This window comes from Epinephelus lanceolatus, chromosome 17, assembly GCF_041903045.1.
Source record: "Epinephelus lanceolatus isolate andai-2023 chromosome 17, ASM4190304v1, whole genome shotgun sequence".
NCBI lineage: Eukaryota > Metazoa > Chordata > Actinopteri > Perciformes > Serranidae > Epinephelus > Epinephelus lanceolatus.
The window spans coordinates 615,001-632,453 of NC_135750.1; the positions used below are offsets into that span (position 1 = coordinate 615,001).

General features: G+C 43.0%; 3 protein-coding genes across 3 annotated transcripts in view; 2 read left to right on the forward strand and 1 right to left on the reverse strand.

The window, feature by feature from the left end:
• apmap (adipocyte plasma membrane associated protein) overlaps positions 1-6,547 on the forward strand; it is a 17,666-nt gene extending 11,119 nt beyond the window's left edge. The window contains exons 7-9 of the mRNA XM_078160963.1: positions 270-404; positions 2,416-2,608; positions 3,407-6,547. Coding sequence (XP_078017089.1) covers positions 270-404; positions 2,416-2,608; positions 3,407-3,616 — 538 coding nt within the window. The 3' untranslated portion in view covers positions 3,617-6,547. The remainder of the gene's footprint in view (positions 1-269; positions 405-2,415; positions 2,609-3,406) is intronic.
• A 318-nt stretch (positions 6,548-6,865) lies between these two features.
• Positions 6,866-10,196, reverse strand: cst7 (cystatin f). The gene is made up of 4 exons (XM_078160967.1): positions 10,004-10,196; positions 7,493-7,671; positions 7,227-7,349; positions 6,866-7,063 (listed from the first exon to the last, which is right to left on the reverse strand). The coding sequence occupies exons 1-4, from the start codon at positions 10,050-10,052 to the stop codon at positions 6,983-6,985; spliced, it is 432 nt and encodes a 143-aa protein (XP_078017093.1). The 5' UTR covers positions 10,053-10,196; the 3' UTR covers positions 6,866-6,982.
• Position 10,197: 1 nt separating this feature from the next.
• Positions 10,198-17,233, forward strand: LOC117248659 (GTPase IMAP family member 9-like). The gene is made up of 4 exons (XM_078160966.1): positions 10,198-10,324; positions 12,678-12,774; positions 13,804-13,936; positions 14,860-17,233. Exons 3-4 carry the CDS (start codon positions 13,849-13,851, stop codon positions 15,675-15,677), a joined length of 906 nt encoding a protein of 301 aa, XP_078017092.1. The 5' UTR covers positions 10,198-10,324; positions 12,678-12,774; positions 13,804-13,848; the 3' UTR covers positions 15,678-17,233.
• The last annotated feature ends 220 nt before the right edge of the window (positions 17,234-17,453 follow it).

Consider the following 17,453-nt stretch of genomic DNA (forward strand, 5'->3'; position numbering starts at 1 on the left):
GAATTTAAATTTAATTATTCAAGTTCTAATCATGTTTAAATTAAATCAACGGATTCACTGATTTAATTTAAACATGATAAAAGTCCAGAATCCACTGTGGGTTTGTTTTTTTAAATATCACATTTTTTTCATAATGAATCAATGATAGCATTAATGAACAGTTTAATTCCAGACACAGTCTGTGAATCGCTGCTGAAGAACTTGACCACTTCCTGTAGGTGTTTCACAATAAAAGCCTTGCTGAGTTGTTGCGTGTTGTTTCCTGTCAGAGTGTTGGAGTACGACACGGAGAGCCGGGAGCTGACGGTGGTGATGGAGAACCTTCGATTCCCAAACGGGCTCCACCTACTGCCTGACGAGGAGTCGGTGCTGGTGGCCGAGACCACCATGGCTCGGATACGCAGGTAAACACACCTGATCCTTAACCACCTGAACCTGACTGAACCACCTGTCTGCACATGCCTCCAGGTTTTATTATTCTGTTAATTCAACAGTCGGAAGAATAAACACATGTATTCTTCTAAATTCAGATGAAACAAAACCAGCTTATTGTAAGCATGTGACCTGGAGTCAGCAGGTGTCAGCTCAGGTGTAACAGCTCAGGTGTGACAGCTCAGGTGTGTCAGCTCAGGTGTGACAGCTCAGGTGTGTCAGTTCAGGTGTGACAGCTCAGGTGTGTCAGCTCAGGTGTGACAGCTCAGGTGTAAGAGCTCAGGTGTGACAGCTCAGGTGTGACAGCTCAGTTGTAAGCTCAGGTGTGACAGCTCAGTTGTAACAGCTCAGGTGTGACAGCTCAGGTGTGAAAGCTCAGGTGTGACAGCTCAGTTGTAAGCTCAGGTGTGAAAGCTCAGGTGTGACAGCTCAGTTGTAACAGCTCAGGTGTGACAGCTCAGTTGTAACAGCTCAGGTGTAACAGCTCAGGTGTGACAGCTCAGTTGTAACAGCTCAGGTGTGTCAGCTAAGGTGTGACAGCTCAGGTGTGACAGCTCAGTTGTAACAGCTCAGTTGTAACAGCTCAGGTGTGACAGCTCAGGTGTGACAGCTCAGGTGTGACAGCTCAGGTGTGTCAGCTCAGGTGTGACAGCTCAGGTGTGACAGCTCAGGTGTGACAGCTCAGGTGTGACAGCTCAGGTGTGTCAGCTCAGGTGTGACAGCTCAGGTGTGTCAGCTCAGTTGTGACAGCTCAGGTGTGACAGCTCAGGTGTGACAGCTCAGGTGTGACAGCTCAGTTGTAACAGCTCAGGTGTGACAGCTCAGGTGTGACAGATCAGGTGTGACAGCTCAGTTGTAACAGCTCAGGTGTGTCAGCTCAGGTGTGACAGCTCAGGTGTGTCAGCTCAGGTGTGTCAGCTCAGGTGTGTCAGCTCAGGTGTGACAGCTCAGGTGTGTCAGCTCAGGTGTGTCAGCTCAGGTGTGACAGCTCAAGTTACAGCCTGATTCAAACTGCTTCACATGATGAAACAAAAATAGAAATTATAATTACTATATGTGTAGATAAGGATCTCGTAATTACGAGATAAGGTGTCTAATTTTTTTTATCCAGTGAATGCAATGCGCTTCCGTAGTATCTGACAAAGGGTTATTTAAATCTATCTGATCTATATTGATCTGTCTATATGTATGTGTGTGTGTGTGTGTGTGTGTGTGTATACAGATGATGAAAATTATGTGGTCATGTGCTAAAGGTCACATGATGTTATATATATTACAAATGTCAATCAACAGTATATATGATGAAAGTTATGTAACGATCTCTGTGATAGATGAAGATGTCGGCTCTCTTTGTTGCCACGGAAACGAGCTGCCGGCCTGGTTCTACCCACATGAAGTGTGTGTGTGTGTGTGTGTGTGTGTGTGTGTGTGTGTGGGTCAGTGGGAGGTGTAGTGGACTCGTCAGCTTATTTTCATCCTACCTGCTGTGACAGAGACAATTTGAACTGTTTGACTGTATAAATATGTTTTATTATTTAACCCCGACCTGTCCAGGCTCTGTGTTCACTATATATACCTGGTTTATATAAAACACATCAGCGTAGGTGTAAACAGATATGAGGACATTATTACAGCTGTTTAACTGTGTTGTTTTTATTATCTGTTTATACAGAGAAATAAATCAACAAATAAGTTCCAGATAAAATAACATTTAAGAAAATAGTAAAATACAAACAAAAGAAGATGAAAGGTGATTTGTTAAATACAATATAAATAAAATTAGACAAAGTAAAGAGTTGGTTGATAAATACACTCAATATAAAATAAACAGTTCCACCATGAAGCACTTTTAAACTGCTGATGACATATTTTATATTATTTAATATTATTTCTGGTCACCAGTCAGACTGTGTGAGGACAGACTGGAACTGTTGTGTCCTCACTCTTTGTCTCAGAGGACACGTCTTTGTGTTTCTGTATCAGAGTCCACGTTGCCGGTCTGAATAAAGGTGGGATGGACACGTTCATCGACAACCTGCCCGGTTTCCCTGACAACATCCGCCCGAGCTCGACCGGAGGTTACTGGGTGGCCATGTCGGCGGTGCGGCCCAACCCCGGCTTCTCCATGCTGGACTTCCTGTCCCAGAGACCCTGGATCAAGAAACTCATCTTCAAGGTGAAAAGACACAGAGACAGAGACAGACCAGGTCCAGGTCCAGCTGCTCCTGGACCTTCAGGGAAACTTTCAGGACCCAGAAAGTTTTTATGTCTTAGTTCAGGAGACGCTGGTCTCCAGATCAGCCAATCAGTGTGAAGCACCGATCAGTGTAGATGAGCTATGTTCAAAGAGACAATAACAACCTGTAGGTGTCCGCGTAGGGACCATAATGACTAACAGGTGTCCTCGTAGAGACGATAACAACCTGTAGGTGTCCTCGTGGGTGTCCTCTTAGTGACATTAAAAATTCTCAGGTGCCCCATTAAAAACAATAGTGACCCGCAGGTGTCTTTGTAGAGACGATCATAACCTGTAGGTGTCCTCGTAGGGACGATAACGACCTGCAGGTGTTCTCGTAGGGACCATAATGGCTAACAGGTGTCCTCGTAGAGACATTAAAAATTCTCAGGTGCCCTGTTAAAAACAATAGTGACCCGCAGGTGTCATAACCTGCATGTGTCCTTGTAGAGACGGTAACTGTGTTCATCATAAGAAACAACAGTCTTGAATGTCCTGTCGTCTGATTGGCTGTCTGTTGTCTCGTGGAGGCGGAGCTTTGAGAGGCTGTAAATGTTTTCCAGGAGTCCTGCAGTTTTTACATCCGACACTTTTCAGACCAGGAAATCTGAACAAACCAAGAAGGTTCTGCAGAGTTTGATTTTCAGATCCTGTGATGTAATAACTTTCTTTCCGTCTTTGTAACCTTTATCCTGGCTTCCTATTTCCTTCCTTCCTTCCCTCCTCCCTCCTCTGCAGCTCTTCAGTCAGGACGTCCTGGTGAAGTTCGTCCCTCGGTACAGCCTGGTGGCGGAGCTCCATGAAGGTGGCGTCTGCACACGGAGCTTCCACGACCCCAACGGCCTGGTGGTGGCTTACGTCAGTGAAGTCCACGAGCATGATGGGAGCCTGTACATGGGCTCCTTCCGCTCACCGTACATCGCCAAACTTGACCTGCGCAAGGTCTAAAGACAATAAAGACCAATTGACTGATGGATGTACAGACGGACATGTGTGACTTAGTAAGAAGTCTGAAACCGCGACGTGGTGTTCTTCTTTAACAGTGATGTCATGATGCACCAGGAGGTAAATGAAAACCTGTCACAGGTGTGTTGTCAGACTCGGGCGGCGGTCAGTCTGGGATTTTGTTCCAGAGTGAAAGTTCTCGACACACATGAGAGATTACCCTGAAATTCAAACACTGTGTCTCCAGAAGGTGAACCCAAGGGACGCTGCCGACAGGACAGCCTGGTAACCATAGTGACAGTCTGACATCATGTTTGTGTTAGACTTTTTCGTTTTGCAGACATCATGGAGCGTGATCAGGCTGGGTATAGAAATTTTATATCTTCTTTGGTACTAAATGTGTCTGTAGCTCAGAGTTTAAAATCAGGTTCTGATAATTGACATCAAATTTCCGAAACATGATTTTGTTGACTTCCTGATTTAAATCTTAATTTATCCAGTTTTGGTTTTCGCTTGGCGTCTCGTCAGACATTTAACAGCTGATTTGGTTCAATAAATAAAATGTGTTGGTGGGAAAACATGAGTGAGGAATAAAAAAAGTTTTGGTATCGACCCTTTCAGGGCTGACATCACGATGACATCACAGTGACATCATGTTATCAGCTGGAGGTGCAGCTGCCTCTCCCCCACAGGGCTGTAGGCTCCACAGGAGTGTTAAAATGTGTTTGTCTTGTTGTGTTATTGGGAGCCAGAATAGAAGGAGTCATGGCTCAAAACCAGCCGCCACTGCCCGTCAACAAAAACAAAGACAACTATGGTTAAATGTGATAAGACCAAAGGACTGGACGGAGGCCATCATCAAAAATGCTCACATGTGCAGCGCACACTTCATATCAGGTTAGGGAAAAAGTATTTCCTGTTGTAGGGATGAATAAGGTTATGTGTATTAAGGGTTATCATGTCCACCTCATCAGAAACTGGGGAGGGATTAAGAGGAAGATTGGATTTCTCTGCAACGCTAACTTTTTAGCACATTAGCTAACGTTAGCTTCCATAGCAAAACAAATATTGGATTTCCCCATAATATTAGCTCTTTAGCACATTAGCTAACGTTCACTTCCAGTTTGTGTCAGAGTGCGCTCCCACACTCAGAATGAGTGTTTCTGAACGCACCACTCACATCCTTCCTCCATCGTCTAAAACAAGACAACAGAAGTTGTTAGCTAGTGCTAGCGTTAGCTAATGTCTGTGGAGAACTGCTCTGGCTCCATCTAAGCCTTGCCCATCAAAAAACGTCACACTGTTTACTAACAGTTAAAGGGTCTATTAGCACTGAAACTCGGGTTGTGTTCGGCAAACAATTTCGGGCCCTAAAATAACGCTCACCTGGTTAAAAGAAAAATTCCCACACCAACCAGCCAAAAAAAAAAGATAGCTTAAGCTAATTAACTCGCTCACAAGCTATTTGGCTGATTCACCAGTAGGTTAGCTTGCTAGCTTGGTCATTGTAGCGCTAACTAGCTGCTCCTAGCCATAAACCTGCAGGCAGACAGGATGAACTTCCAACATCAGTGTTTGTTTACCTGTTAATGTTTTGGGCTCCCAGTCTGCGCTAACCTACAGAGCTAACTGGCTTGGATAGCACTGTTACTGCTACTAGCTGCCATTTCTCACCGTAGTATGTTAGCTAGCCTGAGCCAACAGATAGCATCAAAGTTTGTGCCTGTAGTAAAAGAAATAATTTTATCATTATAAAAAAAACAGTAAAAACTGTCAGGCTGTCATAACATCATGCTGTGTGTTCACCCTCGACTGTTTGTAAAGCAGCGACAGAAATATTAAGCCTGAGTTTTATTACTTTGAATGACACTTTTGGTTGACGTAAAGCGCCCATGTTTGTTCGGTTTTCCTGAAATTTCTTTATTAATGAACACCAAGTCAAAGATAGATTCTGAGTTGTAAAAACAACTTGGGTGTAAAAGCTAATCACAAGTCAGAAGGTGTTATGTATAAATTTTAGCATGTTGGAAAGTTAGCATGGTGATAGAGCCCTGCAGGAATGAGTTAGCATGTTAGCACTTCCTGTTTCCTTGTCTCAAAGTCAGTGTGTTTTTGGAGATGTGTGAAATAAGGACTGTGGTTAACACCAGCTGAGACCCCACTGTCAGTTTACAGCTTAATGTGTTTTTAACCGGTGTCTAAATGAGACTACAGAACGTCATCACGCCCAACACGACTTTACCAACATCGTCCCCCTGCAGAGTTTCAGAGCCACTGTATGAGACATGCACATGCGCAAGCCCGAGAAGACGGGGTATCTGTCAGTCACAGTCTCCTGTCAGTCAAAACCTTACCAGTTTTTAATTCAGCCAATCACTTAACAGCAGTGGGAAGAGTCAACATTTCAACTAGCTAGCAGTGCTAGCACTAGCTAGCATCTGTGTATCAACCCCCAATTCAACCACTGCTCATTTTAAAAGGACCACGGCGGGATAACGTGTCCTCTGTTTAAATTATCGGACAGTTAACGGACAATAAATCATAGCTGTTTGTTTCTGGCTGCTAGCGTTAGCTAACACAGCTAGCAGAGCTCACTGATGATTCAGCTGCTTTACTTTGAGAAACGAATTTTTCTGATCGTGTTTGTTGTTTTGACATTTTCATTGTTTTTGAAATGAGGTGCCAAATGTTCAAATTTAAATCTGTGACCAGGATCTTTATTTGCACGAAGATGTTTAACTCTGTTTTAAACATTTAAAACGTGACGGCAGAAACACGTTTCTTTCACAGTAGTTTTGATGTGTATTTTTAGCTTCCTGGCTCGTCGCTGACGACGGACTGATTTCTCTCTGTCAACTCTTTTCCTTCAGTTGTGTTTGAACCTGTTCTGCAGCTTTTCAGCTTCCTTTCAATAAAAACAAATGAATCATGAAATCTGTTCATTTGTTCTCTAAATATTTCTTTAACCTTTGTAACACCTGTTTGTTTTCCTCTTTACCTCAGTGACGTCACAGTTCATCTGCAGGTTAAAGTCAAAGTTCTTGCGATGATCTCAGATGTTATGAGCTGTTAGCTCTTTCCTAATAAACATTTCTGTGACAGTTTGAACACACCAGACACGTGGCTGCTGTTCATGATTGTGACCAGCAGGTGGCGTCTGCACTCAACACAACCACAGATTAAAGAGGACACAGTTTCTTCTTCACTGCATCACTGAGTGTTTCTGTACAGGAAATAAATCTGCAGGAAAAGTTCAGTTAAAAATGTTGGTTTTATTTTTCAGTGCAGAGTTGAGTTTGACAGGTGAGCGGAGGCGGAGAGCAGCAGGTGAGGATGATGGAGGATGAAGGTGGGACGCAGCCCGTGGTTTCAGGATGAACAGGTGAATTGTCTGACCATGGTCTTGTTCTCCCAGGGAATCACCCAGACCTCCGTGTGACACTGAAACGTCTGAAAGACACAACAGGAAGTAGAATTTTAACCACAAACCCTCTGAACACAGCGTCACAGACGTGTTGTGGTTTAACAAGACTCCAGGAAGTAGTCCAGCACGTGATGTCATCTAACTGAGAAGCAAAGAGTCAAACTGTCCCCATCCATCCTGCTGAGTCACCTGGTGCAGGTCGTCACCTTCAGGCTGAACGTCACAGTTGGACAGATCTCTGTTGTTGTCTCGTTTACGGCAGACGGTTCGGGTCATGTCCAAATCCACGGCGTACAGAGCTCCCTCAACGACCTGAAATACAGTATTTTTGTCTCCTGTAAATCCTTCACATCTCCTCGTGTCAGATTCAGCCTGTGACATCATGTAAGAGTATTTTAGGTTGACCCGCCTTTGACCTTTGACCCCACAGAAATGATGCGTTTCCTGTGTCGTACCTTCATCTGTGCTCTGGTGATGCTGAGGGGTTTGAAGAGGAAGATGTCATTTGACATGTTGTTGTAGAAGGAGACGGCGCTGTCCACGGCCTGCAGAGGGCCCAGGTCCATCGTACTGATATCCCGCCATGTTCCAACCATGGGGCCGCCATCTTGGCTGCCCTCTGCCGACGTCACAGCTGCAGAGGAAAAGGAGGACGGACACAGATGGACAGAGACCTGAACAAGGTGCCAACATGTGTACAGTCTGTGGCTGTGTTTGTTTATTTACTTTATTAATCCCCCTGAGGGGAAATTCAGTGTTTTCACTCTTGCTTGTTAATTACACACAGGTTTGAAAGACACACACGTGCACAAACAGGACCTATACATGCACAAAGTGGAGAGATGTCAGAGTGAGGCGCCTGCTCAAGGGCACCTCGGTAGTGCCCAGAGGGGTATTCCAGGTAGGAGGTTCAACAAACTCTGAGTCTAACCCTGAACTCTGAGTTGATTTACTCTGAGATGGGAAACTCTGAGTTACTGGTTCCAGAACAGCTGATTTGAGTTAGTTCAGTCAGCTCTGAGTATGTTCACTCTGAGTTAAGCCGACAATAAAAAGCCATCATCAATGGAGCTCCGACTCCACGATTCACCATGGCAACAGGTAAATAAAAGACAGGCCTCCATTTTAATCCAGTGGATGTAGAGATATTAATGCATGTGTAGCAGACGGTGCACGTTTATCTTTAAAAGAAGAGCCTGAGTCAGAGCGAGGAAAGTGTCAATAAGTTAACCATAAAGTTAATAAAAAAGTTTACTCATCATTTATCAGACTTACATTTCCTTAATGAAGATAAAGTGGTGGAATCTGACTGTGTATCAGGCTGTAGATACATTATATTAATAATATATAATAATATATTTGTTGAGATTTAATCTGATGGGGAAAAACACAGGAGGCAGAAGATTTAAAACATATAGGCTAGGCTATAGATCAAAGACATAAAGACATGACTGTAAACTCACAGTCTGACCCAGTAATAACATGTTTGGTGATTTGCACTTGAAAAGACGTTGAGGTTAAAATACAGTAGATTTTAAAATGTTGCACATCTATTTGTATCTTGACTCAACAGCATTCAGTGACTTTATTTCAGCTACAAATGTAGTAAATTTAAAGACAGTGAAATGCTGCACCATTGCTCACTCAGAAATATGAACATATAATCCCCAATATTAGGCTATAGGAATTATGTTCCATCAGTGCGACCAATGACATCAGTGACAGAGATCATTAGTCATTGATACTACGTGTCTAAAGCTTCATACCCATTTTTAAAATGTAAATAATTAGACCTACACATTATGTGCAATAAACATTTGGGAGCTGCTCTGACAGACTGACAGTCTGATCCTTGTGCACAGTGTTATAAAAATAATAAATATAAAAAGGACAGAGGTTTGATTCTGAGCTGAGGGTGAATTCTCGCTGTGTGTTATTTGAATGTAAAGACAAAAACTGATGTCCAAAGAAATGACTGATGTGCATAAATTCAGTAACTTCAGACAGTCCTGAGTAACAAACTAATATCCAGCAGGATTTAGACTGTGACAGACGGTAAATCTCCGCTAATGAATGCGCTTCCATACAAGCTTTGACACGGACTGAATGAATGAGGAAATGAAACAGCGTGTAAGAGGGAGGAGACAGAGAAACACTCAGGGTTTATTGAAGAAAACCTGTCAGCGAGCAGGTTATGTTCACAGAGTCTGTTACCATGGTGACTGACTCAGAGTTTCCCTCATCTCAGGGTTAACTTACTCTGAGTTTTCACTAAACCTGCTTTCTGGAATATCCCTCTGGAGGTGAACTGGCACCTCTCCAGCCACCAGTCCACACTTGGTCCGGGCGGGGACTCGAACAGGCGACCCTCCAGTTCCCAACCCAAGTCCCTATGGACTGAGCCAGTCCAGCGTCTGTCTGTCTGTCTGTCTGTCTGTCTGTCTGTCTCTGTGTGTGTCTGTGTCTCTGTGTGTGTCTCTGTGTGTGTGTCTGTGTGTGTGTCTGTGTGTGTGTCTCTGTGTGTGTCTCTGTGTGTGTGTCTATGTGTGTGTCTGTGTCTCTGTGTGTGTGTCTGTGTGTGTGTCTGTGTCTGTGTGTGTGTCTCTGTGTGTGTCTGTGTGTGTCTCTGTGTGTGTCTGTGTGTGTGTCTGTGTCTCTGTGTGTGTCTCTGGGACGGAGGAGTTTGACTCAGCAGAATTTTCTTTTCATCATGAACAAAGTTTTTCTTCAGAAACTAAAACAGCTGTTTTTAATAAATTCACCTTAAACTGAAATATGTAAATAAAAAATACTAAAAATCAGTTTTATTTAAACAAATAAACGTTGTGTCTCAGTCTAAAAACTGTCCCCGTCTTTGTCCACTATGTGGGACGGACAGAAGCTGATTAAAAACCTGACCAGGTGAGAAACGAGAATCTTCTAAACTTCTCTTTAAACCCTGAGAAAGGAAACAGGAAGTCTTTTACCCAGGACGGTGAGCAGAGAGACGAGCAGCAGTGTCTTCGGTCCCATCATGTCCTCTGTTTGTGTCTCTGTAAGGACACGTCTGTGTTTCCTGTGAGGCGGCGACACTCTGACCTCAGATCAGTGTGAACTACCTGTCATGTTTGCTGCGGGACCGGTTTGTTTAACTTCTTTTGCAGGTCACTTCCTGTTGGTGTGAACACTTCCTGTAGCTGCTGAGTCATGTTCACTGAGTCAGGCTCCAAACCTCAGAAGAACTGTGTTTCCCAGCATGCACTGCAGCTGAGCTCCGTCCCAGCTGACAGCCATCAGCACTCACACAGGTGTGGACAGGTGAACCAGTCTGTCCAGTCTGTTTGTCTGACAGTGGAGTGAAATACAAAACATTTTAAGTCAACAAAAATTCAAAAAGTTTTAAGTCAGTGAAAACGAAAAACATTTGCATTGATAAAAATTCAAAAAGTTTTATTTAAAAAAAATTAAGTCGATTAAAATTAATTATGTATGACGATAACATGTTTATTGACCCGTCTGTGTGTGACCCGTCCAGCATGACATGAATATAACACGTTTATTGACCCGTCTGTGTGTGACCCGTCCAACATGACATGAATGTAACACGTTTATTGACCCGTCTGTGTGTGACCCGTCCAGCATGACATGAATGTAACACGTTTATTGACCCGTCTGTGTGTGACCCGTCCAGCATGATATGAATGTAACACGTTTATTGACCCGTCTGTGTGTGACCCGTCCAGCATGACATGAATGTAACACGTTTATTGACCCGTCTGTGTGTGACCCGTCCAACATGACATGAATATAACACGTTTATTGACCCGTCTGTGTGTGACCCGTCCAACATGACATGAATGTAACACGTTTATTGACCCGTCTGTGTGTGACCCGTCCAACATGATATGAATATAACACGTTTATTGACCCGTCTGTGTGTGACCCGTCCAGCATGACATGAATGTAACACGTTTATTGACCCGTCTGTGTGTGACCCGTCCAGCATGACATGAATGTAACACGTTTATTGACCCGTCTGTGTGTGACCCGTCCAGCATGACATGAATGTAACACGTTTATTGACCCGTCTGTGTGTGACCCGTCCAACATGACATGAATATAACACGTTTATTGACCCGTCTGTGTGTGACCCGTCCAACATGACATGAATGTAACACGTTTATTGACCCGTCTGTGTGTGACCCGTCCAGCATGACATGAATGTAACACGCTTATTGACCCGTCTGTGTGTGACCCGTCCAACATGACATGAATGTAACACGTTTATTGACCCGTCTGTGTGTGACCCGTCCAGCATGACATGAATGTAACACGCTTATTGACCCGTCTGTGTGTGACCCGTCCAACATGACATGAATGTAACACGTTTATTGACCCGTCTGTGTGTGACCCGTCCAACATGACATGAATGTAACACGTTTATTGACCCGTCTGTGTGTGACCCGTCCAGCATGACATGAATGTAACACGCTTATTGACCCGTCTGTGTGTGACCCGTCCAACATGACATGAATGTAACACGTTTATTGACCCGTCTGTGTGTGACCCGTCCAGAATGATATGAATATAACACGTTTATTGACCCGTCTGTGTGTGACCCGTCCAGCATGACATGAATGTAACACGTTTATTGACCCGTCTGTGTGTGACCCGTCCAACATGACATGAATGTAACACGTTTATTGACCCGTCTGTGTGTGACCCGTCCAGCATGACATGAATGTAACACGTTTATTGACCCGTCTGTGTGTGACCCGTCCAACATTACATGAATGTAACACGTTTATTGACCCGTCTGTGTGTGACCCGTCCAACATGACATGAATATAACACGTTTATTGACCCGTCTGTGTGTGACCCGTCCAACATGACATGAATGTAACACGTTTATTGACCCGTCTGTGTGTGACCCGTCCAGCATGACATGAATGTAACACGTTTATTGACCCGTCTGTGTGTGACCCGTCCAACATGACATGAATGTAACACGTTTATTGACCCGTCTGTGTGTGACCCGTCCAGCATGACATGAATGTAACACGCTTATTGACCCATCTGTGTGTGACCCGTCCAACATGACATGAATGTAACACGTTTATTGACCCGTCTGTGTGTGACCCGTCCAGCATGATATGAATATAACACGTTTATTGACCCGTCTGTGTGTGACCCGTCCAGCATGACATGAATGTAACACGTTTATTGACCCGTCTGTGTGTGACCCGTCCAGCATGACATGAATATAACACGTTTATTGACCCGTCTGTGTGTGACCCGTCCAACATGACATGAATGTAACACGTTTATTGACCCGTCTGTGTGTGACCCGTCCAACATGACATGAATATAACACGTTTATTGACCCGTCTGTGTGTGACCCGTCCAACATGACATGAATGTAACACGTTTATTGACCCGTCTGTGTGTGACCCGTCCAACATGACATGAATGTAACACGTTTATTGACCCGTCTGTGTGTGACCCGTCCAGCATGACATGAATGTAACACGCTTATTGACCCGTCTGTGTGTGACCCGTCCAGCATGACATGAATATAACACGTTTATTGACCCGTCTGTGTGTGACATATGGCGGTGTAGTTTCCCTCCCTGCAGCACTCACACTCAGTTTCACTTTCAGCCTCACGTTCACCTCGTGTTCAGACAGGATATAATCTCACTGCTGCAGCTTACAGCTTCATTACAGCCAGACCAGAGCTGATCCATCACAGTCTGTGGTGAGTCTGACTTTATTTCTATTTATTTACCATATTTATTTGTGTGTTTATTTATTCTGAAATAAAGAGGAGGATAGTGGGAGAACAGTACAGGAGGAGGACTGAGAGGAGAGGAGAGGAGAGGAGAGGAGAGGAGGACGACGACAGAGACAGATGTCCTGGTCGTCCCCGCCTGAATATTCTCTGTACCAGCTGACATGTACTGACGGTGTAGCTCAGATATGGAGGACTGAATCTGCCCATATTCTTATCACTAATTAATTATAAAATACATGATGAAATAAAAACATCAATTATTTAATAAATGTTTAAATTATTTTAAAAATCAAACACATGCACAGAAACAGAAAAATAAATTAAATGTATTTATGTATGTATTTATTTTCATGTTAAGTTATTACCCAAATTATTAACCCTAACTTTACATTAAGTACGTATCTCTACTTTCACAAACCTATCCTACATAACTTTATGTTAACTACGTAACTTTACTTTCACAAACCTGACCTACGTAACTTTATGTTAACTACGTAACTTTACTTTCACAAACCTGACCTACGTAACTTTATGTTAACTACGTAACTTTACTTTCACAAACCTATCCTACATAACTTTATGTTAACTACGTAACTTTACTTTCACAAACCTGACCTACGTAACTTTACTTTAGGTACATAACTTAAATTTCCAAAACCTAACTGTTGTAACTTTATGTGAAGTATGTGACTTTACTTTCTGAAACATATCCTATGTAACTTTGCCCTAAGTACATAACTTTACATTACATATGTCACATGAAGATAACTCAACCTAAAGAACTTTACGTTAAGTCATGTTTGTTTATGAGATTATAAACACTTAAATCTTTCCCTGTATTGTGTGTTTGTGAGTCTATGTATAGATGTGTATTAAGATGCAGCTCAGAGACAAACGGACAAACATTTATTTTATCACTGCCTTTAAATACAAACATGTTCATATGTGAAAAGTAACATTAGGACTTAAATGTTTATTTCTTATGATTTCTAGAACCTTCCCTTCAGTCTGACTCTGAATCAGTCCCAGCTGAGAGACATGGCGTCCACGCATGAAGCACAGAGCCTTAGGCGTCCAAATCCGTCCACTGCATCTCCTCCAGCTGCCAGACGCAGCAGACTAACAGGTAACATGTTTCTGTACCAACACGTGCCGTCTGAGCTGAAGCATGTTCACCATACATCTGAAAATAATCCCAGCAAAACATCAGCTCAGGATTTAAAGCATCTCAGGCTGCTGTCAGCCCCAGAGTCGTCTCCTTTGGTCTGAATCAGGGACTCATGTTGTTCCAAAGTTGTGTAATTGCCAAGCTGTGTGTTCCGACCTGGATGTGAAGCAACTGCAGTCACATGACACATTGTTTGGGTTAAACATGAGCATGTTACAGTCCTGGAGGATTATTAATGTGCACCTCCTCCTGTACTGCCTTAATATGCACATTCAGCACATCCAATGCATCAAAACATTGTTTTCTAGTTGGAGCCGCGCCTCGTTTTCAAACTGTATGCTTTGACTAAAATGAACAATGACAGCAATATAGTCCACGATGAGCAGCGCTAAAATCAACCTGCGTAGTTGTCCCTCCATTGTGACATTACAAAGTGTCACATTTATCTTGCAAGTGTACTCTTCTTCAACGTTTGCTTTACTTCCTGGATTTTTCCCACATGGAAATTCTGACCAATCAAGAGCAGCTTTCTCACACAAGGCATTTGATCTGGTCCTCTTGTAAATGCTGCCGTGAGAACACCAACCAACTCTAGGCAATTATACAACTTTGGAACAACATGAGTCCCTGATTCAGACCAAAGGAGACCACTCTAGGGCTGACAGCAGCCTTAGCTTCACTCAAACAGCGGACGAACACCAGCGTTGGGACTGACGGGTTAATGTCAGACCGAGGTTCACAGGAGCCACACCTAAATACACAGCATACATGTTAAACTACAGTAACCACAGCAGCACAGCCATGAATCGAGCCTCTCTTCAGCCAACATGTAACCATGACATCTGTGTCTGTTCTTCGTCCTGTGTCTCTATGTCCGACAGATTCCGATGAGCTCAGGCTCGTCCTGATTGGCAAGACAGGAGCAGGGAAAAGTTCAGCAGGAAACACCATCTTGAGCAGACAAGCTTTTGAGTCCGACCTATCTGCAACGTCTGTGACAACTGATTGCATGAAAGAAAGAGGAGAGGTCGGAGGGAAAAAGGTTGCTGTCGTCGACACCCCAGGGCTGTTTGACACCGAATTAACCAATGAGGAAGTGTTGCCAAGGATCAAGGTGTGCATCGGCATGTCCTCTCCTGGTCCTCATGCCTTCCTGGTGGTCGTTCAGCTGGGCAGGTTCACAGAAGAGGAGAAAGAAACAGTCCGAATGATTCAAGAGCATTTTGGTGAAGATGCCGCCAAATACACAATGGTGTTGTTCACTTGTGGGGACAAGCTGAAGAAACAAACCATCGAAGAGTTTGTCTCAAAGAGCAAAGACCTCCAAGACATCATCCAGAAATGTTATGGCCGTTATCACGTCTTCAACAATGAGGTGGAAAACCCATCTCAAGTCACTGAGCTTCTGGAGAAGATCGACAAGATGGTAAGCGACAACAACGGGTCTCACTACACCACAGATATGTACCTGAAGGCAGAGAGAGCCATCGAGGAGAGGAAACAACAACTCCTCAAAGAGTCTGAGGAGAAGAGGAAGAGGGAGGTCGAGGAGCTGAAGGCCAAATATGAAGGAGAGAAGTTGGAGCTAGAATTAAAAATGATGAAAGAAAAATACGAGGCTGAAGCCAGAGCTCGAGCTGAAAGAGAGAATAATGTTCACCATACATACACGTTGAAGGTTGAGTGTGTGATCAGCTGAGCAGCCGAAGCTCTGATCTGTTTAATGGCAACAGTTTAGAGAAACTTCTCAAATCATTTCTGAGCGTAACATAAAATAACCTCCGTTACTGTGTTAATTAGGACAAGTACTGTGATATCTAATATTCCTACCTCAAATGCTTCCCAAATATTCCACGCTGAAATGTTCCACATCTCTCATATTCCTCTAATTCCATTTCAACTTTTTAAATATTCAACCCTTTTTGAAGCTCAGTGAAACTGCCCATCTCAGATTTTTACATTAATGTGTACAGCACAGAAAGAGTGGGTGACGTCACAGTTAGAGTGGAGAGGAGCTGTATTTGTTTTAATTCTCTTAAACTTGCTGTTTTTCACACAATCTTGGCTCTTTATACTGTACATCACGTTTAGTTTAAAAATAGGAAAAAAAATCGATGCTATTTCATACAATGTAGCTGTGGAAGCAAACTGACGGAGCTCAAATCTTTCAGACATTAAATCCAGCAGTTCAGTTTAACATCAGCTTTACAAGAAACCTTAAACCCGATATTTCACATCTTTCATACACCATGAGTGTTATTCAACTTTTAGAGCTAGTAATCTAGTTTAACGTTAGCTTTTTAAAAATGTTAATATGTTCCATATTATTCAAACATTATTGCTCTTTGTCAACTTTTAAACCCATGAATCAGTTTAGCAGCAGTTTAACAAACCTTTCAATTGTTCACATCTTTATTACATTATGTGTATTTCTTTTACTTTTAAAGCTGACAGTGAGTTTAGCATCAGCTTTTCAACAAACCTTAATATGTTCCACGTTTTTCATACATTGTGCATATTTTATTTATCAGCTTTTATAACCATCAGTTTAGTTCAGCAGCAGCTTTTTAACAAACCTTATAATATGTGAGGACGCACAGGAGCCCAGAGTGCATTCAAGTACCTAAACCAGCCACCACAAAACACACACTCTCAAGTCAGAGAGTGTTTTATGATGCCAGCACATGTTGCTCGTGTGGACTCTTACTAATGCAACAGAAGAAGACTGAGTGCATCTGTGTTTGAGGAGCCTCAGGTTATCTTTGAATCCGTTAACGTCTCCACTTCCCCTTTTTCATCCTGTGTGTTCACTTGAACTCTTGACCTGTTCACACTGTGTGAAACCATGTCTGTAAGCTCCACCTTTAGTGCTGTAGTCATGTGACGCCTCTGAGTTTAACCAGTTGGCAGTTAATTATTTTGCATGCTGTGCTCATGTTCGCTCTTTGACCATATATGAAGATGTTTCACCTGCAGTTCAGTTTTTTGGAAACCACCCCTCAGCTGTGATGCATGAGACGACAGAGGAAGTGGTTAGTGATGTTAGACTGAGATAGACACGGCTCCTCTTCTCACACAGAGGTTTTATTCTTTCTACTTTAGTTTGTGATTGCTTGTATTTTGTCTCGTCACAGACGTTAGTCGCAGAAGTTTAGCTTTTTCATTTTATCATGTTTGTCCTTTTTAATCATCTGTAACTGTTTATCGTTTTCACTGAATAAAAACAAGTAGACTGTGGTGGTCCGCTGAAAGAGAGCAGTTTCTTCTGAGGTTTGTGCATCTACCAGATGATGATGATGATGAGGATGATGATGTATTGCTCGATTGCTTGTGTTTTGAGAATACTGCTGATTGCATTGTTGTGGTTATTCTTATTCAGTATCCAGTGATTAGAGACACAAGTAAAGACATTTAATCCCGCTCACTGCTGCTTCCTAAAGAATCCTAAAGTAGGGGCGTCGGTATGTAGTGGTTA